Source organism: Lepidochelys kempii, chromosome 22 (assembly GCF_965140265.1).
Source record: "Lepidochelys kempii isolate rLepKem1 chromosome 22, rLepKem1.hap2, whole genome shotgun sequence".
Lineage (NCBI taxonomy): Eukaryota > Metazoa > Chordata > Testudines > Cheloniidae > Lepidochelys > Lepidochelys kempii.
In genome coordinates this window covers 2165001-2191545 of record NC_133277.1, presented here as the reverse complement: position 1 = coordinate 2191545, position 26545 = coordinate 2165001, and the positions used below count along the sequence as shown (strand labels likewise).

General features: G+C 51.6%; 1 protein-coding gene across 1 annotated transcript in view; it reads left to right on the top strand.

Annotated features, from left to right (window-relative positions):
• The first annotated feature begins 1977 nt into the window (after nucleotides 1-1977).
• The window catches only part of SLC37A2 (solute carrier family 37 member 2), a 59577-nt gene continuing 35009 nt past the window's right edge, over nucleotides 1978-26545 (top strand). The window contains 3 exon segments of the mRNA XM_073320785.1: nucleotides 1978-2077; nucleotides 2080-2321; nucleotides 26377-26458. Of these exon segments, the coding sequence (XP_073176886.1) occupies nucleotides 2015-2077; nucleotides 2080-2321; nucleotides 26377-26458 (387 nt within the window). The 5' untranslated portion in view covers nucleotides 1978-2014.

The window sequence follows — 26545 nt, the reverse complement described above, 5'->3', positions numbered from 1 at the left end:
GGGCTGAGGCAGGAGGGGAGGCGCAGGGGGAGGCGCGGGGAGGGCGCACAGCGGATGGGAGGCGGGAGGGGAGGCGCGGGGAGGGCGCACGGCGGATGCGGGCGGGGAGGGGGCGCAGGGAGGGGGCAGAGGCGGGAGGGGAGGGGCGCACGGGGAGGGGGCGCAGGGAGGGGCGCACGGCGGATGGGAGGAGGGGAGGCGCAGGGGGAGGCGCGGGGAGGGCGCACGGCGGATGGGAGGCGGGAGGGGAGGCGCAGGGGGAGGCGCGGGGAGGGCGCACGGCGGATGCGGGCGGGGAGGGGGCGCAGGGAGGGGGCAGAGGCGGGAGGGGAGGGGCGCACGGGGAGGGGGCGCAGGGAGGGGCGCACGGCGGATGGGAGGAGAGGAGGCGCAGGGGGAGGCGCGGGGAGGGCGAACGGCGGATGGGAGGCGGGAGGGGAGGCGCGGGGAGGGCGCACGGCGGATGCGGGCGGGGAGGGGGCGCAGGGAGGGGGCAGAGGCGGGACGGGAGGGGCGCACGGGGAGGGGGCGCAGGGAGGGGCGCACGGCGGATGGGAGGAGGGGGGCTGAGGCAGGAGGGGAGGCGCAGGGGGAGGCGCGGGGAGGGCGCACAGCGGATGGGAGGCGGGAGGGGAGGCGCGGGGAGGGCGCACGGCGGATGCGGGCGGGGAGGGGGCGCAGGGAGGGGGCAGAGGCGGGAGGGGAGGGGCGCACGGGGAGGGGGCGCAGGGAGGGGCGCACGGCGGATGGGAGGAGGGGAGGCGCAGGGGGAGGCGCGGGGAGGGCGCACGGCGGATGGGAGGCGGGAGGGGAGGCGCAGGGGGAGGCGCGGGGAGGGCGCACGGCGGATGCGGGCGGGGAGGGGGCGCAGGGAGGGGGCAGAGGCGGGAGGGGAGGGGCGCACGGGGAGGGGGCGCAGGGAGGGGCGCACGGCGGATGGGAGGAGAGGAGGCGCAGGGGGAGGCGCGGGGAGGGCGAACGGCGGATGGGAGGCGGGAGGGGAGGCGCGGGGAGGGCGCACGGCGGATGCGGGCGGGGAGGGGGCGCAGGGAGGGGGCAGAGGCGGGAGGGGAGGGGCGCACGGGGAGGGGGCGCAGGGAGGGGCGCACGGCGGATGGGAGGAGGGGGGCTGAGGCAGGAGGGGAGGCGCAGGGGGAGGCGCGGGGAGGGCGCACAGCGGATGGGAGGCGGGAGGGGAGGCGCGGGGAGGTCGCACGGCGGATGCGGGCGGGGAGGGGGCGCAGGGAGGGGGGCAGAGGCGGGAGGGGAGGGGCGCACGGGAGGGGGCGCGGGGAGGGGCGCACAGCGGATGGGAGGAGGGGAGGCGCAGGGGGAGGCGCGGGGAGGGCGCACGGCGGATGCGGGCGGGGAGGGCGCACGGGGAGGGGGCGCAGGGCGGGGCGCACGGCGGATGGGAGGCGGGAGGGGAGGCGCGGGGAGGGGGCGCAGGGAGGGGCGCACGGCGGATGGGAGGAGGGGAGGCGCAGGGGGAGGCGCGGGGAGGGCGAACGGCGGATGGGAGGCGGGAGGGGAGGCGCGGGGAGGGCGCACGGCGGATGCGGGCGGGGAGGGGGCGCAGGGAGGGGGCAGAGGCGGGAGGGGAGGGGCGCACGGGGAGGGGGCGCAGGGAGGGGCGCACGGCGGATGGGAGGAGGGGAGGCGCAGGGGGAGGCGCGGGGAGGCGCGGGGAGGGCGCACGGCGGATGCGGGCGGGGAGGGGGCGCAGGGAGGGGGGCAGAGGCGGGAGGGGAGGGGCGCACGGGAGGGGGCGCGGGGAGGGGCGCAGGGCGGATGGGAGGAGGGGAGGCGCAGGGGGAGGCGCGGGGAGGGCGCACGGCGGATGCGGGCGGGGAGGGGGCGCAGGGAGGGGGGCAGAGGCGGGAGGGGAGGGGCGCACGGGAGGGGGCGCAGGGAGGGGCGCACGGCGGATGGGAGGAGGGGAGGCGCAGGGGGAGGCGCGGGGAGGGCGCACGGCGGATGCGGGCGGGGAGGGGGCGCACGGGGAGGCGCAGGGATGCGGGCAGGGAGGAGCGCCGAGCCGCAGCCCCAGCACACAGCGCCGGGCGGGCCCTGGAGCGGAGCCGGGACGCAGGAGGCGGGGACCCGAACCGGGCCCCGCCGCGGCCGCAGCATGTGACCGGCGGGGCGGGGAACGGGGCTGACCCAGCAGCATGTGCCCGGCGTCCGGCCTCCAGCGGGGCATTTAAATGGCAGCGCCCTGCGGGCCTGCAGCCGAGCTCGCCGCTCCCCGCGCCCGGCACCATGAGATCCTCGCTGGCTCCCGGGATTCGCGTCATCCGGGCTCTGCCCCGGGACAGCTGGTAAGAGCCGGGCCGGCTGCAGGGCACCAGCGGCGCTGCGATGCCCGGCCGGGCCGGGGCACCGCCCGTGGGGACTCCGGCGGGCGAGCGGGGCTGGTCCTTCCGCCGAGCCTCGTAGCCGGTTCATCTGCCCACAAACCGTGGCACTGTCTGCTCCAGAAAGACTGGGCTGGACTAGCGGGGCGCCAGGGAGAGGACATGGCAGTTCTAGGGGGAGCCCAGGGCTGGAGTGGGCGCGGGGTGGCACGGGAGAGCAGGAGGGGGAGCCCAGGGCTGGAGTGGGCGCGGGGTGGCACGGGAGAGCAGGAGGGGGAGCCCAGGGCTGGAGTGGGCGCGGGGTGGCACGGGAGAGCAGGAGGGGGAGCCCAGGGCTGGAGTGGGCGCGGGGTGGCACGGGAGAGCAGGAGGGGGAGCCCAGGGCTGGAGTGGGCGCGGGGTGGCACGGGAGAGCAGGAGGGGGAGCCCAGGGCTGGAGTGGGCGTGGGGTGGCACGGGAGAGCAGGAGGGGGAGCCCAGGGCTGGAGTGGGCGCGGGGTGGCACGGGAGAGCAGGAGGGGGAGCCCAGGGCTGGAGTGGGCGCGGGGTGGCACGGGAGAGCAGGAGGGGGAGCCCAGGGCTGGAGTGGGCGCGGGGTGGCACGGGAGAGCAGGAGGGGGAGCCCAGGGCTGGAGTGGGCGCGGGGTGGCACGGGAGAGCAGGAGGGGGAGCCCAGGGCTGGAGTGGGCGCGGGGTGGCACGGGAGAGCAGGAGGGGGAGCCCAGGGCTGGAGTGGGCGCGGGGTGGCACGGGAGAGCAGGAGGGGGAGCCCAGGGCTGGAGTGGGCGCGGGGTGGCACGGGAGAGCAGGAGGGGGAGCCCAGGGCTGGAGTGGGCGCGGGGTGGCACGGGAGAGCAGGAGGGGGAGCCCAGGGCTGGAGTGGGCGCGGGGTGGCACGGGAGAGCAGGAGGGGGAGCCCAGGGCTGGAGTGGGCGTGGGGTGGCACGGGAGAGCAGGAGGGGGAGCCCAGGGCTGGAGTGGGCGCGGGGTGGCACGGGAGAGCAGGAGGGAGAGCCCAGGGCTGGAGTGGGCGCGGGGTGGCACGGGAGAGCAGGAGGGGGAGCCCAGGGCTGGAGTGGGCGCGGGGTAGCATGGAAGAGCTGGGGGCGCAGAGCTGAGCTGCTGCTCAGGGTTGATTTTTTTGCTGGCAGACGTGCGGATGGAGGAGCGCTCCCGGCTCTTGAGTTTATTGTGTCTGTCACAAACTCCAGGTCCTGCCCCATGCACAAGCCCTCTGGCATCTGACGCTTTGTCACTGAAACAAGGAGATCATCCAGATCAGAAAGTGCCCTGGGTGGTATATTTTATCATTTGTGGACTTTCTCCTCCTACTTGGTTGGCACCTGTTATATTTCATGGTGAGCAATGGATTGCCCCAAGTCTACGCCAATTCCCGCGGCAAGTTGCTGGGCAACTTGCTGGTGTATCTTTGTGGACCAACATTGCGTGGGTTTTGGGGCAGAAGCAGGGGTATTTAGGGTATGTCTACACTCAGGAGAGTTCATCCAAATTAACATAGGCCACTAAAAAGGTTAACCCAGGTCTGTCGCTCAGGGGTGTGAAAAATGCACACCCCTCAGAGACGTAGCTATGCTCAATGGAAGAATTTGTCCATCAGCTGTCACCTCTCGTGAAGGTGAATTACCTACGCTGATGGGAGAAGCTCTCCTGTGGGGCGCAGGTGGTGTCTATACTGAAGTGCTACAGAAGTGCAGCTGTGCCACTGTAGCGTTTTAAGTGTAGACATATCCTAAAACTGTGCATTTGAAGTGGATTAGTTAAACTGCATTAAACTCCTTAGGACACTCATTTCAGAATTGATTGATGGCATTGGTGAGGCCTCATCTGGAGTACTGTATCCAGATTTTGGCTCCACACAACAAGAAGGATGTGGAAAAATTGGAAAGCGTCCAGTGGAGGGCAACAAAAATGATCAGGGGGCTGGGGCACATGACTTATGAGGAGAGGCTGAGGGAATGGGATTATTTAGTCTGCAGAAGAGAAGAATGAGGGGGGATTTGATAGCTGCTTTCAACTACCTGAAAGGGGGTTCCAAAGAGGATGGATCTAGACCAGGGGTGGGCAAACTTTTTGGCCCGAGGGCCACATCGGGGTTGCGAAACGGTATGGAGGGCTGTGCCTCCCCAAACAGCCTGGCCCCTGCCCCCTATCTGCCCCCTCCCACTTCCCGCCCCCTGACTGCCCCCCTCAGAATCCCTGACCCATCCAACCCCCCCCCCCACTCCTTGTCCCCTGACCGCCCACCCCCGGGACCCCACACCCTATCCAACCCCCCCTGCTCCCTGTCTCCTGACCGCCCCCCTGAACCTCTGCCCCATCCAACTGTCCTCTGACTGCACCCCAGGACCTCCTGCCCTCCCCCCCGTGCCCTTACCCTTACCAGGCCGCTCAGAGTGGCAGGACAGGACTTATTTGAAAGCCTGGGAGGTGGGTGGGCGCAAGCCGTGTTGCCCGTGCGGTGGTGTGGCTGCGGGGGAGGGGGGGGCAGTGGGGGAGGGGCTGGGGACTAGCCTCCCCAGTCGGGAGCTCAGGGGCTGGGCAGGACAGTCCCACGGGCTGTAGTTTGCCCACCCCTGATCTAGACTGTTCTCAGTGGAACCAGATGACAGAATGAGGAGTAATGGTCTCAAGTTGCAGTGGGGGAGGTTTAGGTTGGATATTAGGAAAAACTTTTTCACTAGGAGGGTGGTGAAACACTGGAATGCGTTACCTAGGGAGGTGGTGGAATCTCCTTCCTTAGATATTTTTAAGGTCAGGCTTGACAAAGCCCTGGCTGGGATGATTTAATTGGGGATTGGTCCTGCTTTTGAGCAGGGGGTTGGACTAGATGACCTCCTGAAGTCCCTTCCAACCCTGATATTCTATGATTCTACATGATCACAGGTTTAATTAATTTGGATTAATTTTTCTGAGGTTGGCTCTACACTACAGACCTATATCGGTAGAACCATGTCACTTGGGGGTGTGAAAAATCCCATGGACATAGCTACTGCCTCTCAGGGAGGTGGATTAACTATGCCAGTGGGAGAGCTCTCTCCTGTCGGCGTAGACCATCTTCATTAAAAGGCTACAGTGGTGCAGCTGCAGCATTTTAAGTGTAGACTTGCACTGAGTGTCACTGTGTAGATAGTCCCTGTGTGGCTATGGAAACCCCAACATAATGCTGGTGGCCAGCAATGAAACAAATGTTTTTAAGATTATTTTTGTGGCTCTTTAAAATCTGCAAATCCAGTGAAACTAAATGTGAAATAACACTTCTCATAAAATGTTTGCTTTGTTCAACTTCAGAGGTTTATATATCAGCAGAAGCAAAGAACAGGGTGTAGTATGTTATGCATGGGCTCTTAATATTTCATGCTTCCTATTTAATCCAAGGACCACAGTTTATTGCCTAATTAATAAATCTTGCAGCAGAAAGAGTATTAATAGGCTCATTTTAAAAATGGGGAAACTGAGGCACAACTAGCAAGGGACTTGACAATGTCACATGAGTGACAGAGCTGATCTTAGAGACTGTCAGCCTCCGTTTTCTCTGATTTGCTTTCGCTGGACCGTATGTCTATTTGCATACAATAATTTGCACTGCTTGCTGTCCACATTAATGTACCTGTCTTCCAGTTGTTACTCTGTTCAGATAAAAGAGTAAACTTTGGGGACTTCTGTTGGGGTGGTTTGCGGCAGATATCCTGTTCTACTTCAAACGTATTTCATTTACTCCATACCTTTGGCTTTTAAGTGACATTAGTATCCATGGTCGTAGTACGATATTTCCTATAATGCTATATTGTATCGCTGCAGTTCATGAGAGTGCTTTGTAAAAGCCTGTCACTTGATGCCCCCCTGGTAAAGTGCCAAGATTACAGGTAAAAGGCAGGTTCACTTTATCTCCTATATCAACTAAACCGTGAGAGTGAAGCTTATCTGGCTTTTTCAGGACACTGAAAGGAAAATACAACTCATCTGTAGCCGTTCTCCTCTTATAGCTAGTTCTCCCCTGCCCAGGCCTCTCGTCTTTGGCTACAAGAAAGGTTCTTCCCCTGGGCATTGCTGTGCTGTGTTGTATGGGAAGATGGAGCCCATATGTCAGGGGGTGCCTTGTTAGTCTGCTGAGTTGCATTCCAATCTCTGAAGAATTCTCAGGGCTTTGTTGGCCTAAGCTTCAGGCTCTGTAGGGGGCTTCAGTCTGCCCTGCTCTGAAAATGAGAAGATTAGTGGGGCTACAGAGATAGAAATGGATGTCTGCAGCTTTCATTTCCCTTTCTAATTGGGCAGGGCTGGGAGGGGGAAAACTCCTCTTGAGCCAGATAGGCAAAGATCTTCCAGAGAGAGACTTGGTCCCCACAAATAGAATGTTCACAGGGCTTCTGTCTTCTCTTTTTACATTCCATTTTTGATATTGTCTCTCTTTTTGGAAATGTAGATGGGGGCGGGCCGTGGAAGCCTTGTAATTTTTGATGAACTCTCAAAGCAGCACACGGAGTGGTGGTGCAGTTCCCATTCGGTTGAGTGTAGATAATTCCCTTACACCCTGTTTACAAACCTGACTGTCCTAGCGTCTGCGTGACTTTTTCTACATAACGAGGGCTTGGAACCTTTCAGTTCCCATTACGGCTATTAGTATAAATACTGAGTCATCACTTCTGGGAGCATAGTGGCTTGTGCCTCATTGGCATGGAATCTGGCATTGTCACATGATAGACACAAGATCGCTGAAGAATCGTGGAAAGTATTGCTTTCTTCTAGCACTGAGCAAGGAGCCCTTTTGCAATAAAGAGAAGCATTATTCCCAAAGCAACTTTTGTCTTGCTCTGCTTTAGTTTAAAGCTTCTACTGAGACTCTTACCAGCTACCCCTCACTCATCTCACTTGACCTAGCCTGACTTCTTGCTGCAATTTTAAAGAAACAGTAGATCATCTCATTGTGCCCATCACCATGGTATCTGGATGGTCATGAAATCTGGTGTATGGTAATGTACTGTAATGTCCCTAAGGGCAGGTCTTCACTACTCACTGGATCGGCAGGTAGTGATTGATCTATCGGGGATCAATTCACCGCGTTTTGTCTAGACGCAATAAATTGATCCCCAAACACGCTCCCCGTTGACTCCGGAACTCCAGCTTGTGAGAGGCAGAAGCGGAGTCGACGGGGGAGCTGCAGCCGTCGACTCGCCGCCGTCCTCACGGCCGGGTAAGTCGACCTAAGATCCGCCGACTGCAGCTATGCTATTGGCTGTGTAGCCCCCCAGTGTAGACCAGGGCTTAGAAAGCAAGGACAGAGGTAAGTATGCATTCGAGTGGTTAGAATCTGTCACATACATACGTACGGTACGTAATTACATGGTGTGTTAATGGTTCAGTGTGTAAGTAGGTAGAAAGCTATGGAGCCTTTCATGCTGGCATCACCATACCAAACGTGTGGTCTGTCGTGGCTGGCTGGCTGGCTGCCTGTGCATAACAAGTGGGTTGTCTTGGTTCAGCTCCTGTTGGACTGGGACCCAATACTGAATACTATCAGTTGTCCCCGGGCGAAATCTTTTGGCAAATAGTAAAAAATGCACTTTTTCAGGGCAACACAACTATTTGTGAATTTGGGTTGAATTCAACTAAGAGTTTTGAGGGAAAATGCTTTATTTTGACATTTTTGAAACAAATTGTTTCAATATTCCATTTCAAAATGTTTGGTTTTGGTTTTTGATTTTTGGCAACCAAATCAGAGTATTGATTATTCATTCAGCTCTACTGGGCCCATTGCTGCTAGTGAGTGACTGGGCCATGGAGACAGCACTTTCCTCTCAGCTACAGAGGTGGGTTTCTTTTGTTTGTTTTTGTTTTCCCCTCCCTCCCCTGCTCAGGGCCAAGGCACACTGGCAGTCTGGAAGGCTGCATTATTGTCACATTAATAAATATGAGGAGCTCCAACACTACGGGGATAAGCACCATAGAAATAAATACATCTAATGGATGTAATTGACCTTGGTTACGCTCTGATTGCTAGTAAGGCCATCTGACTATGGGACATGTGTGTGCCACAGGCTTTCATAGCAAAGCAGCATAAATGTTGCTAACTCACTCAAACCTGTTGCCAAGGAGTATCATCCACAACAGTCACTCAAACACTCTGAGTGGGCCTTCAAGAACTAACTAACCATAATGCAGTCTGAATGATGGAGAGTAGCAACAAGCTTTTGGGCACCTTAATTCTTGCTTTTCTATGGCTTTCTAAAATATCCCTGTTGGCCTTTAAACTGCAGAGATGTAGGAAGAAAGGACACTCCTCTCAATTTGACGCTGGTGTGACTATACTTGAACACTATGTCCAGATCCAGTGTCAATAGTTCAAGAAGGTTGTTGATAAATGGAGAGGGTTCAGAGAAGAGCCATTAGAATGATTAAAGGATTAGAAAACCTGCCTTATTGTGATAACCTAAATAGAGGGAGCTTCTTCAGTCTAACAAAGAGAAGGTTAATGGGTGACTTGATCACAGTCTGTAAGTATGGATATAGGGAATATATATTTTTGATAATGGGCTCCTCAGTCTACCAGAGAAAGGTCTAATGTGATTTAGTGGCTGGAAGTCGAAGCTAGACAAATGTAGACTGGAAATAAGGTGCAGATTTTTAATGTTGAGGGTAATTAAGTTGTTCCAGTGGTTACTAAGAGTTGTGGTGGACACTGGCAATTTATAAATCAAGCCTGGATGCGTTTTTAAGATCTGTCCTAATTCAAAAGGAATTATTGTGGGGAAGTTCTGTGGCCTGTGTTAAACAGCTCACACTGGATGATCACAGTGGTCCCTTCTGGCCTTACAGTATGTGACTCTCCTCACATGTGTTGGGCTTTTGTACTGGGTTTCAATCCAGTGTCCAACTGATTTTATGCATTAAGCATAGTAAACTCTTGGAAATGGGCAGCACTGCAGCTCGATCGAGTGTGATATGTGCCATATAGTTCAGCCTGTACCGGGGGGGGGAAAAAAGGCAGAGGAAGCTCAAAACACGTCCCTCATTTAGTGAACCTGGCTTTTGTACATCGGGAGTCAGAGCTCGTTCTTCACCTGGCTGCAGATTTGACATTTCTGCACCACAGATTAGTGTGTGGGGCAGGTGAACCAGACTGAAATGAAGGGAAAAATATTGGCTCCTCTGAATGCATCTCTGGTGCTTCCTGGGTAACGTTCCCTCAAAGGGGCAATGGGTGTGGGAAGTAACCCAGAAGGGGAAGCCTAGCTGGATGGATCCCAATGACAGACACTTATGATATTGCAATTATTTGTCCAAATGATGCCAGTTTACAAGGGTTATGTATTTACATGAGCAAACGGTGGTGGAGGTGTTAATAGCTTACCTTGGACCCTCAGGAGTGATCAGGAGTGACCCTTCCCCTACTGTGATACTATTGCCAGCCCTGTGTTCCATTGCTTGGCTGGGGAGTCACCGTGCTTGGTGCAGCCTGCCAGCCTCTCCTACCCCCATGCCTCGAAACACGAGAGCGAGGGCGGGTTCAGCTGCTGGACAGCTGCCAGGTGACTCCGTTTCTCTGGTTCTAGAGGCCTCTTCTATACTGGCATTTTTCTTAGCCTCTCCCGCTGTTGCTGTGTCCCTTGTGCAGCCCGCTGGTGATGGCATGTGGTGGGTAGCTGCAGTGTGTGTGTTTTGTCCTGTTGCAGAGTGCGCCAGCCAGGAGGCAGCTCACAGGAGAAAGCTGGTGCCCTCCTTCTCTTGCATCAGCATTAGGGGGCAAATGAAAGCGTGGGGGTGGGGCTAGGGTCGAGGAACACTGAGTCTAGAAAGGTGGGGGTATGTATTTAGAAAGGGGTCTGAAGGTTAAAGGGAGGGGAATGAAAATCATCTGTCCAGAGGAAAAAGTGAACCTACCTGCAGGGCTGGTTCTAGGGGCAGGCGAGCAGGACAGTTGCTCTGGGCGCCAGCTTCCAAGGGGAACCGTATTGCTACCCCACTTAAATTTTTGTTCCACTCTGATTGACCAGCTGCTTTTGTACTGCTGATTGACTGGCTTTTTTCCCTTCAGCTGTGTGTGCTGGATGCCCACACACGTACCCAGGGGTCAGGTGCAATTGCACTTGGGTGGCTAGCTTGAGTCACCACAGCCACATTTCTATTTTTAGCATGCTGGCTTGAGCAGAGTTAGAATCACAGAATCTCAGGGTTGGAAGGGACCTCAGGAGGTCATCTAGTCCCACCCCCTGCTCAAACAGCACCAATCCCCAATTTTTGCCCCAGATCCCTAAATGGCCCCCTCAAGGATTGAACTCACAACCCTGGGTTTAGCAGGCCAATGCTCAGACCACTGAGCTGTCCCTCCCCCCATAAGTACTGTGCGCTAACCCATTGTGTCACTGGAGCCCACGATTAGGGGCTTGTCTCCTTGCTTAAAGGAGTTTAGTGCATCGGTCTGCCCAGGCTGGGAAGCACCCTCCCAGCTGCAGTGTAGATGTGCCCTTCGGGAATGCTAGAGGTATGAAAAAAAACTACTCAGAGAAACAGTGCTTAAATCTGGCCTTAAATGATTCTGAGTGTTTGTGGTGGACACTCCACAGCTTTGTGAGTCTAGAGCACCGTTTCTCAAATGTGGCCACCAGGAGGTTTCCCTGCCGCCACAGCAGTTTCCTGTGCAGCATGTTCTTTGTTCGGCAGAGACTTGAAGATTTTTCGCTTTCCTCTCTACAACATGGGAGGTGGTTTGCCTGCAGGGAGCATTTGGCCATCTCTCACCTAATCAATTCCTTTTACTGCGGGGGTCTCTGGCATTACATTACCTGCCTTGATTTCTCTGTTCTGTCCCTGTGGCACATGGTTTAAACTAAAACGTTTCAGTCCTCAGAAGGCTAAAGTCTCTGGGCTTAACATAGGGGTATCTAGGTGGAAATTAATGGCCTGTGAAATATAGGACAGCCTAGATGATCCAATGGTCCCGTCTGTCCTTAAATTCTAAAACTATGAATTTTAAAGTGGCTGCCATTCCTGACTCGGGTCAGCAGGGTTGGAACCTTTAGCTCCATCAAAGAGACCAATGCCCCTTAAGTTAGTGGAGTAATTGAAGGCAATAGTAAATCATCTATGTCGATTAACATTCAAGGAGAATGAGACACACACTTTTCACAGGACACACAGGATTTCACAGATATTTGCTGTCTGCAGAGGAGTGGTGACTCAGGAATCTTGGATTTCATTCCTGGCTCTGGAGGGGGAGTGTGCTTTGTGGTCATAGACTCTTCGGCCCTATCCACTCCAACTTGTCCTTACTCCAGTCCTGTCTCTTCCCCACCATTTGCTTCATACCCCAGTTCCATTCTCCTTGCCTATCCTGTCCCACTCCTCAGGCTTCTCATCCAAGTCCCAGTGTCTTTGGCCAGCCCTACTCTCTCCCTCTGGGATCCCCATCTGAGTCTCAGTCTCCCCCCACTCCCAGTATCTTTGTTCAGTTAGTCCCAGTTGCCCCTGGAAAGGCACTTGGAATTAAAGTAACTTTGCTTGGAGGTCACAAATGCATGGAACTCTGTTCACAAGACACTTTTGGAAACTGATGCTACCTGGTCACCTGACATTAGTGAGGAGTCAAACAGGACCCCAAGACTTCCCACCACGCTGACAAATCGGAGCTGTGCGCTTTCTATAGAAGGTAGCAACAACATTTTGGCTAGCTCTTCAAAGTGTTTCCTCTTTCTTGTCACCATTGATTCAGACGTGTCTAGGTTCAACATGGGCCAGCTGCTCTTCATAGGGGAGCTCATTTCCTGTCGGAATTCTGACACTTGAGGAGTGGTGGTGATTCCGTCCGTCGAGGTAGGTAGTAGAGTGTCAATGGCATCCTGGGGCAGCTGAGCCCATGGCGGCTCTCCGTGCTCTCCTGTAGCTATTGAAGGAGAGTGGGATAGTATGGATCCTTGTGGAATCCCACCTTTAGGGAGGAGGAGCAGTTACCTATCACCATTCTCTGAGTTCTGGTGGAGAGAAATAGTTGGAACCAATTAATTGTAATTAAGGCTGTCCCATAATGCAGACATACAGGGGGACTAAATTAAGATTGCATCAGGAACCTTAATTCTGGCATTTCCTAACTTTTGAGTGCTTGATTTAGTAACCTTAATGCCCTTTGAATGGGGTGTGTGTGCACGCACGTGTAAGAATGAATGTTCTGGAAATGGGGGGGGGGCGATGAGGAAGCAACTGTAGGGGAATATAGGGGAACCTAACTAGCCATGATGTCCATTCCCTGGATAAAGGCAAAGTAATGCATATCGGAAGGAAAACAATAAACTATTTGTACACCTTATTTTATGTCACTGTATCAACTCAGAAAAAGGATGTGGGTGTCATTTAGGACAGCTGAACGGAGACTTCTGCTCAGTGAGACGCTGCAGTCAATAAAGCAAACAAGATGTTAGGATGCATAGGAAATAGGCTGGAGAATAATAGCAAAACTATTGCAATGACCGTATATAAATCGGTGGTGCAGCACCATCTGGGTATTGAGTGCAGTACTGGTCACTTCATCTGAAAATGGATATTGCAGAATAAGAGGGGGTTTAGAGAAGGCAATGAAAATGATCAAGGGCCTGGAAAAACTCTTATATGAAGAGAGATAGAAATGACTGATTGCTTATTTTATTGACTTTAATCATGTCCCCTCTTGTCTCCTTTCTAAAAGGTAACAATGACCTAGAGAAGGTAGACTGGGAGTTTTTGTTCACCCTGTCTTGTAACACAAGAACAAGGAGACATTCAATGAAATTAAAAGGTAGCAAATTCAAAATTGATAAAAGGAAATATGCTTTCACACAGTGCACAGCTAAACAGTGGAACTCCATTGCCATAGGCTATCACTGAGGCCAGAAACTCAGTGAGATTCGAAAAGATCCCAGAGATGTCTTCAAACAAAATACCAAACTCGTGAGGTGCTACTTTTTTGATCTAGTTAAAACTGGTGGAAGTGTGTAGGCTGGCCTGCTAAAATAGCAGTTTAGCCATGCTTAGGGCTTCTGCATCTGAGTTGCACTTGTTAGCATTAGGAGATATGTAAGAGAGGAACACATTGCAAAGCCTCTATGCACGGGGAACCTTAGACTGCTAATACTTGTCTTTTGAGTCTCGCTCCTCCAACTGCACGATTTAATGTTGAGGGTTCTACAGTAGAACCTCAGAGTTATGACACCAGAGTTACAAACTGACCAGTCAACCACACACCTCATTTGGAACCGGAAGTACACAATCAGGCAGTGGAAACAACCTCTCTCTCTTCCCCCCTCCCCCCCCAAACAAAGAAACAAATCCAGTACAGCACTGTGTTAAATGTAAACTACTGAAAAAAGGAAAGCAGTATTTTTCTTTTGCATAATAAAGTTTTTCAAAGCTGTATTATGTCATCTGGTTTCTGTGGTGAGGAAAGAAATTAGGGATTTCCAACTCTGGAGATGTGCAGTTGTCTAGCTTTCCTGTGTGAAGTCTGCACTGCATGCTTACGATGCACTTGTAATGACTGATAAAGTTGGTTGGGCTCACTGCTGTGGAGGTCTGATCCAAAGCCAAATGAAATAAGTGCAAAGCTTTCTATTGGGCTTTGGATCAGCTCCTACCCAAACCTCAATGTGGCTTCTTCTGATGCCTCCCTGCCACTGGAAGTCTTTGTGGCAATCCGCACTCGACTCCCGATGACTTGGATGCAGTGTGGTGTGGGAGTAGGGTTTCTTTGTGTGGCACATACTAATTTGTTACAGACAGAGCTCCCAGCCTGGTGTTTGCGCACAGGCTTTATAGAGCTCCGGCATCTCCTTAACTTGAGGATCTGGCTTCTCATCCAGACAAAGAAATGGGGGGTTGGTGTTAGTCCCAAAGCCTCTTGGTTCCAGTTCCCTCTTTTCCCAGCAAATACAGGACTTGCATATGCTTTGCCTGAGTCTGCCTTGGTCTCTCTTGTATTGAGAGATCCTAACTCCTGTTGCTCACCACATCATGGGACTGCAGTTTCCTCTCAGAACTCTTCAGCCCTCTCTACTGTTCACTCTTTCCTCTAAAATAGCTGAATTCTAGATTGAGCAGGGGCAGCAAGTTCCAGGAAAGGGCGCTGTGCATCCTCCATCAGAAGCTGCCTTGCCTTCTCCTCGGCCCCTCCCCCAAAGGGTCTTTGCTTTCTCTTTGCAGGATTTTCTTGAACTGTGTTTTATGTCTAAGTCAGTTCTCTCTTAAGCAGAAGTGAAACCAGTTTGAGGCAAGAACAGAAGCTGCTCAGAAGATTAATTCTCTGGGGGAAGGAAACCAAAAGCTACAATGGCATACAGTAGTTCCCTGGCTAAGCTGAGCTCTGAGGCACTCCTGTACTGGTCACTAGTGTCACATCTGTAGCGGATCTTACACAGTCCCCTGAATGTGCTTAATCCTTCATATAGACTCGTCAATTCTGTGTACTGCAACACTGATCTTCCTCAGTGTCTGATCAGCGCTAAGAAGCGGTCTGGTGCCTGGCTGCTATGTGGCACTGCTTTGGCAGCTCTAACACTTATTCCTGACTTCTTGCTCCCTTTCCTCTCCCTGGCTCTTCTCAAACAGAAATGAGAGGAGGACATGGCTTTTAACTGTCTCATGCTGCCTAAAAAGGTCCCCTTGAGATGAAATTTCCTGTTCAATACAGAGCACAAGATCCTTGCGACACTCTGGCCCAGCACGGCCCCTGAAAGGTATGAGGATGTGATGCTGTTTGTTCAGAACTCACCTGCCTAGGGAGTCCCTTATCCATTACTAATAGCCCACTGAGTTGACCTACTTAGTGTGCCTTGTGAAATCTGCTAGATGGGTTTACACATCTCGTCATCTTGACACTTTGGGACCGAAGGGAGCTGCAGACTAAACCACTGTCAGCTTGTGTCTTGAAGAGAAGATGATGTCCCTGGATGTGTCCATTTCCCCCTCTCTCTGCACACCTGTGGTGCTGCCCTCCGTTTGGGATAAAAGTACCTGGGACTGGTAAATTGCTGAACAGGCTCCTACTGTGTTGGGGCTGACGCTCCCCCCTGGCTGAAGTCGGTGTGACTATTTTCACTGATATCTCCCTGCTAATGAGGGAATAGATAATCCCTGCCTAAGACACTGACCTTTGAGGAGCCCGTCGGACCCAGCATCTTCTCTCCCTTCTCCCCCCAACACAATCGTCTTCAACCCAGTTTTGTCTCTAGCCATTCTATGCAGGGCAGCTGTTCCAGTGGAAGCGTTGTGGGACATAAATGCTGAATCAGATCCTAAGAGGATGTGGGGAGCTAGGGCAAGAATCCTCAGCTGTTTAAAACTGAAGTCATGTCTGTGAGTGGCTAGAGCAGGGCCTTAGTTTCCTATGTCTCCCCACCTCCCTCACCCTCACACAAAGGCCTTCTCTTCATCTATGCTAGGCACCCACAAATCCCACCAAAGTCAATGGGAGCTGCCAGTGCTTAGTACCTCTGAAAATTGAGTCATCATTACTGACCTGCGTGCACCACAGAGCAGTATCTGAGATACTCAGACTCTGCATAAGTGGGGTACCAGCGGAAATATACAGAGAATTGTTGGCAAATGTTCATTTTTTTTTTTAATGGGGACAGTTACCCTTACCAGACTCCCAGGTGGGCCAAGACACCATTTAGTAAGGATCTTACACCAGCATCACCCCAAGGCAGCCTGAGACCCGCTTGTCTCCTCGCATGTCTGATCTTTTGCACTCTCCAATGCATTCAGGGTTGTGAAAAAACAGACTTTTCCTAGGGGAGATAATGCCAGTGCGGTGGGTTTTGCTCATTTTGTTGGATCTTTGATTTATTTTTTCACTTTTTGAATGTCTTGCGTCACTTTTAATGATTTTATAGGCCCAAAGCATACCTGAAAATGTCTTTGGATGCTAGAAACACTCTCGTTTCAATGTGTGAATGTAGACTTTTATTTGGAAGTTAACAAGGGAAGTGATGACAGGCTCTTATGCCCGTCAGGAATGTGTAAAGCTGGCCAATTCGTTGCGTGTTTTTCAGTCTTCAGATTGTTTAATGCACTAATGGTGGCTTCTCCTTCCTGTAGTTAATGTGAAAGCTCTGGTCAGTACTGATCACCAGTAATCAGATATCTCAGTCTGAACTGTTGACTCTCCAGGCCTGAAGTAGACGGCACAGTGGCCAGCATTTGAATGGTCCAAAGTAGCCAAACCAAAGAATTCTTTTGAACAAAGATATAGCTCTTCTCAAGCTTGAGTGGGTGGATGGGAAGGACTCATGCTCATCTCAGAGCAGAGACGAAATGTGTAATTGAATGAGACCTTGTCTAGTGAAGTGGAAAAGCAGAAAATGGAATTAGGCGATTCTGCAGACGAGGTATTCTCCATGCCATTATTTCTGGGATGAAGCTACATCGACAACTTATGTCATTGATCTAGACCTCCCTCCCCTCCTCCCCCCCCCCCACTTCCATTTTTTTGTTCAGGTTAGGGAAATTCCCTTTTTCTGTGTGCAGAATTGGGTGGACTAGGGTGCTGATTCTTGATCATCCTTCCTGCATCACGCTTAAATGCTTGGTCCTGGGAGAAGGAAATATTCTCTGACTCTTTCCTTCCCTGTCCTGCCTGTTTCTCTGCATACAGTGCACACAGCAGGGCTTGAGTGGAACTTGGTCACAAGGAGGCAGTAATTCCACTGCTTCTCCCATGTGACACTGGAAACATACTTAGTCATTCTGTGCTTTGTCTGAGGGAAATATTGAAATGGAAATATGCTAATTTCAATGGCATCTGCTCCAGATAAACAGCTGACACATGAACCACCGTCAAAGCTGAGGATTTTCTTGCAGATTTCTGCTGCCTTTACACATATCTTTGAGTAGTTCCCTAAATTTCTAAACTGATTTTTTTTTTTTCAAGGCCAGAAGTGATCAATGTTGAGCATCTAGTCTGACCTTCATAACACAGGCCACAGAATTTCCCTGAATTAGTTCCTGTTAGGAGTCCAATCGCTGTGGCTGAACAAAGCACATCAAGTTGGAATTTTTTTCTAAAAGGTGTTTTTTTTTTTTTTTTTAAACTGCTAGTGGTGGAGAATCCACCACAGCCCTGGGTAGGTTGTTCCAGCCGTTAGTCACTCTCACTGTTTAAAAATAAATACAAAATTTACCAATTGCTCCATATTCCTATAGCCTGCATTTGCCCAGCTTCCACTTCCAGCCCCTGGATTCTGTTGTACCATTCTCTGCTAGACTAAAGAGCCCTCTATCTAATTTGGAACATCGTCTAGAAAGATGACTTAGCTGTTAGGCCCTCCCCACAGAAGTCTTGAGCTGCTTTATGTAGGGATTTATTGGAACCACTAAAAGCTAAGAACACAGGAGGAATTTTTCCTGTTGATCAGTGTTGTGGCCATTCACTGAAAGCTTCTTCTAATGTACAGTGTAATATGTTGTCAGAATGCGGTAGATACAGCAGGGAGCGATTCTGCACATGTGGGGGATGGACAGGTTGAACTAATTGTGCTTTTCAGTCTCTGATTTCTGTGACTGCCCTGCAATGATCAGTCCAGAGTAATGGAATGACCAGGAACTGCTCTGTTCTCTTGAATTTTAAACAAACGTGTGTCCCGTGCTGTGAGGTGCTCTGTTCCGTCCAATCCCACATAAATAGGGGTAGAAGGCACTTGATTGGCCCCCCTGCTTGCAGCATTTTCTCTTACTGAGTATGGCCCTATGCTGAGAGCTGCTCCTCCTTGTACATTGGCTCCTATTAAACTGCAACTTTATCTTATCTTATCTTAACTTATCCGAGTCACGGCACCAAGATGTTGGGGGGCTTATTCCTTCACCCACTCACTTCCCTGGTCCTTCTCGCATGAACAGAGAGCAACAATACCCGAAGTCCGAAGGTGCAAACAATTCGATGTTTATTGGGGTGAACTTCCAGCAAGCTTAAATACAAGTTCCTTTTTTCCTTATTTTCGAATCCCAACTTACTTCCTGTTTGCCCCTAATTTATATAGTAATATTCTTAGCTATACCTTAACCAATCATTCTACTAAAATTTAACTAACCAATCCTAACATGGATTAGCTAACCAATTATATCCCACCACCTTAATTAGTTTACACCCAGCAAAATTAATTATACAGCAGACAGATCTATGGCTTTCCATGTACGCTTCTGTAGTGAAACATGTGTGGACATTAAGGCTTGTGGGGAAAACAGTTAAGGCAAGTGACTGTTGCCAGAAGTGCAGTGGCTCAGTGAGGGGTGAACATTGGCCTATCTAACACCTGAGAAGGGGGTGGGGGGTGACACTCATGACTTCAAAATGACCGTCTGAACTTTTTCCTTGTCTTTATTGTTGAGATCTTTTGGATATATAAATAATCTTGTGGTAAAGAAGGAAGATCCTGCCAAAATGACTTGTTTCCTAAACGTCTGCTCTTAAGCTTGGTCATAGAGTCCATACAGGTCATCAGGTGACCTGAATTGTATGAGTCTTAGTGTGCAAGGGAACTAACTAATGAACTCATGAATCAGTGATAATTATAGTTTGTAAAAAAAATCACATGGAAAACTAGGGAGGTATTAGAAGTGTAGAGCTCAGCAAACTCCGTACTGCCTTTCCAGAAAAGAAAGAGCTGCCAGGATCATTTAATGTCCTGTATCCCCTAACTCCTGTCCCCAGTAGTGCATTTTTTTTTTCTTAAAGAGGCTAATGGAGCCATGAGCGATGGGCATGGGAATTTGGAAAGTACAAATCTTTCTGGACAAACTTGGTTGCTTTTTTTGGTTGCTAGAATCTCATGAATGAGCAGGAATCTAATAGGTGAACTGCCTCTTCATCGTACACTCTGAAGCATAAAGATGGGTTTGAAAGTCAGCTTTTGACTATGTAATGGTTGATGATTTTTAGAAAGAAATCCATGCCTACTCTGGGTTATGAATGGCAATTGAGTAGAACTTGTCCACTTCCCTGCATTCTGACCCTGGGTGGAGTCCTGTAGTGTGGGTCCAAGTATCCGGAAAATCTCCCTGACTGCCAGATGTATTGTGCTGTAGAATAGTTTCCCCAAGGAAGTGGTGAACGTCTAGTAAAACTAGACTGAGGACAGTGCGCATACACATGCCATAGGGGATATTTCTGCGCTGGGAGAGGGACTGGATGATCCAGCAGGTCTTCATCTCTAACTCTTGAGTTTCTAAATCACCTGATAAACGGTTGCTGGAGGAACCAGAGTTTCAGCTGCTGAACTAGAACTTTGACTGTTTAATTTCCAGACTGGGCCAGGTGCAGAGAAGGGCTGCTAGGCTCACCATTCCCATGAGTGTCCTATCTTGCAAAAGGAGACTGAAAGAGCTTGGTTTGTTTAATCTAGCAAACCACAGGCTGAGAAGGGGCTTGATAAATACATCAGGGGCTGCTCTAAGGAGGAAGAAGAGCTATTGAAGCTGAAGGACAATATGGTACAAGAAGAAATGGGAATAAATTGAAGCTGGAAATGAGAAGCAGGTTTCTAGTCAGTACTGGAGGAGTGCAGGTCTGGAACAGCCTCCCACTAGGAACAGTGGGGGCAAGAAACCCGACTGATTTTAAGATGGAGCTTGATCAGTTTATGAACAAGATTACATGTCAGGTTTGCCTGCCATAACAGGGACTGGACCTGGTGGCCCAGGAGGTCCCTTTAGTGTGACATGTTCTAAACATAATGTCGCACTAAGGCATCAGCCTCTGAACATGATCGTGTTGGCTCTAAATGGCACCAGTTGGTCTGTCGTTCATGTGGGATAAATCCAGCCCGAGTTCCCTCTGGTGTTCTAGTCTCTACCCTAGACCCGAAGAAGAGCTCTGTCTAAGCTCAAAAACTGGTCTCTCTCGCCAACAGAAGTTGGTCCAGTAAAAGATATTGCCCTCACACACCTTGTCTCTTTAATATCCTGGGACCGATATGGCTACAACACCACTGCAAACAATCTCTACCCAACCAGGGCAAGAGATGGCATTTAGATCATAGAAGCATAGAATATTAGGGTTGGAAGAGACCTCAGGAGGTCATCGACTCCTCAGGAAGGTTGCCTCTGCGCAAAGCAGGCCCAACACCAACTAAATCATCCCAGCCAGGGCTTTGTCAAGCCAGGCCTTAAAAACCTCTAATGGTGGAGATTCCACCACCTCCTGAGGTAACCCATTCCAGTGTTTCACCACCCTCCTGGTGAAAAGTTTTTCCTAACATCCAACCTAAACCTCCCCCACTGCAACTTGAGACCATTACTCCTTGTTCTGTCATCTGCCACCACTGAGAACAGTCTAGATCCATCTTCTTCAGAACCCCCCCTTCAGGTAGTTGAAAGCTGCTATCAAATCCCACCCCCTCACTCTTCTCTTCTGCAGACAAATAACCCCAGTTATCTCAGCCTCGCCTCGTAAGTCATGTGCCCCAGCCCCCTAATCATTTTTGTTGACTTCCACTGGACTCTCTCCAATTTGTCCACATCACTTCTGTAGTGGGGGGACCAAAACTGGATGCAAATACTCCTCACCAGTGCCAAATAGAGGGGAATAATCACTTCCCTCAATCTGCTGGCAGTGCTCCAACTAATACAGCTCAATATGCCATTGGCCTTCATGGCAAGAAGGGCACACTGCTGACTCAGATCCAGCTTCTCATCCACTGTAATCCCGAGGTCCTTTTCTGTAGAATTGCTGCTTAGCCAGTCGGTCTCCAGCCTGTAGCGGTGTATGGGATTCTTCCATCCTAAGTGTCCTTGTTGAACCTCATCAGATTTCTTTTGGCCCAATCCTCTAAGTTGTCTGGGTCCCTCTGTATCCTATCCCTACCCTCCAGCGTGACTACCTCTCCCTCCAGTTTAGTGTCATCTGCGAACTTGCTGAGGGTGCAATTAATCCCAACATCCAGATCATTAATAAAGATGTTGAACAAAACCAGCACAAGGACCGACCCCTGGGGCACTCCGCTTGATTCCAGCTGCCAACTAGACATCGAGCTGTTGATCACTACCCATTGAGCCCGACAATCTAGCCAGCTTTCTATCCACCTTATAGTCCATTCATCCAATCCATACTTTAATTTCCTGGCAAGAATACTGTGGGAGACTGTATCAAAAGATGCCCTCTTCCCAAGTGCTTGGGTCTCTTTCTGTATACGTAGGGAGTGGGTGCTTCTGTAGCATGTCCCCCTGCCCTTTAACTTGCCCTGGTGGAACGAGTATTCCACCTGTGTCACACCGTGTGTTAGTAAGCATGTCATCCGGTGGTCCCATCTTTTTCCCTCAGGCTCTGTGCTAAATGCATTCAATCTACAGATTCAGAGCAGGCTCTTCTAACTGCCAGCCCTGCAAATTCCACCTGGCATCCGGGAGTCAAAGTGGGTACTGATTGCTTTGTGCGTTAGCTGCAGTAAAAGTTCCATAGGCTGAGTTCTGCACTCAGAGACTCCTGGGCAACCTTCTGGAGTGTGTGTAGGTGTGATGCTGGAACTCCACAAAAAATTGTGTTGATGCACAAGAAGGAATAGATTCCCCCCCTCCCTCCCCCAATTGCTCTGTTGGCTCTGTGGAGCAATAGGAAGTAAAAAGCAGTAAATACTTTTATTTTGTCACTCAAATCAGATTTGATTCTGATGCACACACGGAGCAGATATCTGAGGATAGAGGATGCCATTTTACATTAGGCCTTTCTATGAACTGCATCCACACCTGGGAAAACATGCCTGGAGGTCAGGGCAAAGCTCAGGCTTGAGGTGCCAAAGTTCCTTTAGTACAGACAGTCTGATTCCATTCCATTGGCTCCCCAGATTCCCTGTGTTAAGGAGACTCTCTGTTTCTTATCTGGTGAGTATTGGGAGATGCTTGGGTACTCGGATCAAAGCCAGACCCTCACATCCTCAGCCGTGAAGACAGATGCAATTAATTCATTTGGTTTCTCCAAAATGGGCTTATCGTCCTTGAGTGCTCTTTTAGGATTTTGATCGTCCAGTGGCTCCACTGGTTGTTAGCAGGCTTCCTGCTTCTGATGTACTTAATTTTGTTTGCTGTTACTTTTTGAGTCTTTGGCAAGCTGTTCTTCAAATTCTTTTTTGGCCTTCCTAATTATATTTTTACACTTTGTTGATCAGAGTTTATGCTCCTTTCTATTTTCCTCACTAGGATTTAACTTCCACTTTTTAAAGGATGCCTTTTTGCCTCTCATGTGTGCGGCTGGTTTTTATGGTGGTTTTTTTTTTTTTTTAAACTTCACTGTTTAGCCATGGTGGCACTTTTTTGGTTCTCTTACTATGTTTTTTAATTTGGGGGTATACATTTAGGTTGAGCCTCTATTATGGTGTCTTTCAAAAGTTTCCATGCAGCTTGCAGGAATTTCACTTTTGGCGCTGTACCTTTTTAATTTCTGTTTTTAACTGACCTCCTCATGTTAGTGTTTTGTGTTGATTCTCAAATCTGCCTCTCTGCTGCTGAGCTCTCTCCCTCCATCCAGTCCAGTATCTCACAGCTTGTTCACACTTGTAGCGCTGTAGCACTTAGTGAAAACACTACCTATACCAGGGCTGGGCAAACTTTTTGGGCCAAGGGCCACATCTGGGTGGGGAAATTGTATGCAGGACCAGGGCAAGGGGTTGAGGTGCAGGAAGGCGTGCAAGGTGTGGGAGGGGGTGTGGTGTGCAGGAACGGGCTCAGGGCAAGGGATTGGGGCAGAGGAGGGGTGCAGGGTATATGAGGGGGCTTAGGGAAGGGGGCTGGGGTGCAGAGTGCAGGAGGGGGCTCAGGGCAGGGGCGCAGGAGGTGTGCAGACTGCAGGAGGGAGCTCAGGGTAGGGGGTTGGGGTGCAGGGGGAGTGCGGCAGGGGGCTCAGGGCAGGGGGTTGGGGTGCACAGGGGTTGGGGTGCAGGCAGGGGGCTCAGGGCAGGGAGTTGGGGGTTCCGGGTGCAGGCTCTGGCCCGGCGCAGCTTACCTAAAGCGGCTCTGGGGTGGCAGCGGCACGCACCGGGGCCAGGGCAGGCTCCCTGCCTGCCTGCCCTGGCCCCACGCCGCTCCGGGAAGGGGCCCTCACCACGTCCCTGCGTGGCCCCTGGGGAAGGGGGGGGCACAGGGCTCCGCGTGCTGCCCTTGCCGTGCCTCCAGGGACCGCCCCGAAGCTCCCATTGGCCACGGTTCCCTGTTCCCGGCCAATGGGAGCTTCAGGGGGCGGTGCCTAGAGGGGCCCTAGGGACATGGTGCCAGCTGCTTCTGAGAGCGGCGTGGGGCTGCGGCACCAAGGGGGGCAATCCCACGGGCCGGATCCAAAGCCCGGACGGGCAGATCAGGCCCGCGGGCTGTAGTTTGCCCACCCCTGACCTACGCTGATGGAAGAGCTTCTCCTGTCAGCAGCTCCCCAAGAAGCTCTCCTGTCGATACAGAGCTGTCTGCACCGGGGCTAGGTCAGTAGAATGACGTTGTTCTACTGAGTACGTAGGCCAAGCCTCAGCTGGCCTTCCTGATGCCTCTTTGGGTGCTCAGTCATCACCTTGAGGCTCCATCTCCTCTTGCTCCTTTCTCAGCACTGTGGGCAAACTACTGTCCTCCCAGCGGTGCAGGCCAGTAAGCTGGGTGTCAGCTGTGATGAGTCCTTCTCCCTAGACCTGCACTTTCAAACTGCTTCTGAGTCTTGCCACTTCTTTATACGACATCTCTGAAATCCAGCCTTTCCTCTCTGCCCACATAGCCAGATGCCTGTCGAGGCCTCAGCGTGTCCCACGGTGGCTGCTGCACTCCTGCTCCCCTCAGGTCTGTACGCACTGTTGGTGCTGAAATCACCACCTTGGCTTGTTGCTTGGACCCTGTCAGCCCCCTCTGCTGCCGCCCATTTACCCGTACAAGCTTCTTGCCTTCACCTTTCTTAAGGCCCCATCGCTTGACCCCACCCTTGTAACTTATAACGTCATGGATCCCTACCTTCCTTCTGCCAGTGTTCCCAGGCTTCATTGCCCACCAGTCAGCTTCTCTCTTACCCACCTCTGGGCTGTTTCCCATTGTCCTGTGTGGTTGGAAGGGTGGGGGGAGTCTCCCAGATAAAATCCAAGCAGCCTTCATCACAACCTTCTCAGGTTGCTCCAGACTCACCCTTGCCCTGATGGTGATCAAAGCTAGGCAGGTGACAAGCTGCGACTACTCCTCTCCCCTGTCTTTCTGCACTCCCTTCCTTCCCTGAAATACTACCCGTCTGACCAGATGCCTTGTTCACCAGGTTCTTTTGCTTGCTCACATCCTCAATTCTGCCCCCTCCCGTCCTCTTCTCTTGCTGTGCCTTTATGTTGTGAGCCTTCAGGGCAGAGATTGTCTGTCTGTATTTGGACAGCACCCAGCACAACGGGGCCCCGATCCTGATGGCCTTTGGGTGCTACTGAAACATAGATATTTATTTAGAGGCAAAAACCAAAGACAAACAAACAAAACCTGTTCAAAGCTATTTAGGTTACTACATCGAGCACTCAAAAGTTAGGAAACACCTGATTTACAGTTGTCCACATAACCTTAATTTCATTCTCTTGTGCATCCATCCTCACTCAAAAAGGCAGGATCCCGTGGAAGAAAAAATAGCATGTAATCATGGAACTGAAGACTGTAGCATAGTGGATATGCACAAGGGTGTGAAACTAAGGTTGCTTGGGCAACAGTAAATCTTGCATTTCCTAATTTTTGAAGTGCTTTACTCTGTAACCTAAAAGTTCTTTAAATGCACTTTTTTATGTAACTTTGTGTGTGCATGTGTGGTTTTTTGTTTTTTTGTTTTAAAGTTGGAGAGGAAAAAAATAAAAGCAAATTTATATAGATACAACTAGAACAGTCTCTCTTGATGCCTCATGAGTGGGCTTTGAACCTTGGGCCTTCTGCAGTCCAGACTTCTATCACCTGAATTACTGGACTAGCTATATTAGCTGGCAGCAGGAGAAGGCTGTTTTGTCTCGGAGGTGTGGACTGCTGGCTCTGGGGTGGTGTAGGAGGATGGGGTACTCCTCTCTCCCCACCCCTGTAAGTTGGGGGAGCACCGGCTGTATGTGGTGTCCCCAAGGGAGGGAGAAATGGGTCACTGGGACCATATGCTGAATCTAGGCAGCTCTGCTCTCTTTTCCCTGCCCTCCACATGCATGTTCCCCACCCCCACATCACCAACTGTTAATTTTACAGCTGCTCTTGCAGCTCCAGGCCCTCTCAGCACAATGTCTGCTGTCACCGTGGCATTGTGAGTTGGGTGTTGTCATCCGTTATCTAGGAAGGCTGCCAACACTTCCCTGAGGACTGCGGGAAGGGGAATGGAGACTGAATGATTTATAACTCAGGAAATGCTGAACTGAAATTTAAGGAAGAAAGAAAAAGGCATTTGTGTCATGGAAGGAATTTCCATTGCTAAATATCAAAGGCTTTCTGCAAACAGGTGTGAGAACGTCGCAAACAGAGTCAGAAAAATACCTTAGAATGGGACCGTTTAGGGAATTTAAATATAGAGATTGCTGGAACTAACTCGCTCCACCTAGCATCATAGGTGGGTGGATCAACTAGAAGCCCATCTTTGTCTCTTTCACCTGTGTAACTTATGTGATGCAATCCCACCAGTATCCTGCCTCTGCAGCCCCAGGGGTGTGATGAAAGAAGTGGTGCACCAGTCAGCTGAGGGTTTCTGGCAATGGGGTGGAAGCTAGTTTCACACCCACTTAAGGTGGAGCCAGTCCCTGTTCAGGCCACACTCCCCTGGACCTCTACATATGGGATGTGGAGTTCTTTCACCTTGCAGCTTGTGGGTCAGGGTTGTGGATGGGATCCTGCCCAGGTGTCCATAGAGTCTCCTTGCTCCTTGGTGGTGGAGAAAGGGGTCAGGCTTGTCCCCAGCTCTTCCATGGCAGAGCAGTGACTAGCGCAGGCTATGACTGCTATCCCTGACCCTAGTGCTAATGATGTGACTCCTGCAGCAGGGTCCCAGGAGCCAAAGAGGGCATTTCCTCTTCCTTTAAATGCCTTGTCTCTCTCTTAGGTATCGGGGGCTAACGCTTGTGCTGACGTTCCTGTTCTATACCAGTTTCCATCTCTCTCGCAAACCCATTAGCATTGTGAAGGTAAGTGCTGTACCTGGAGTGTAACTCGTAGAGTGGCCCAGTGCTCATGAGATGAGATTTCTGCTTCTGTAATTAGTCCTATTCTGG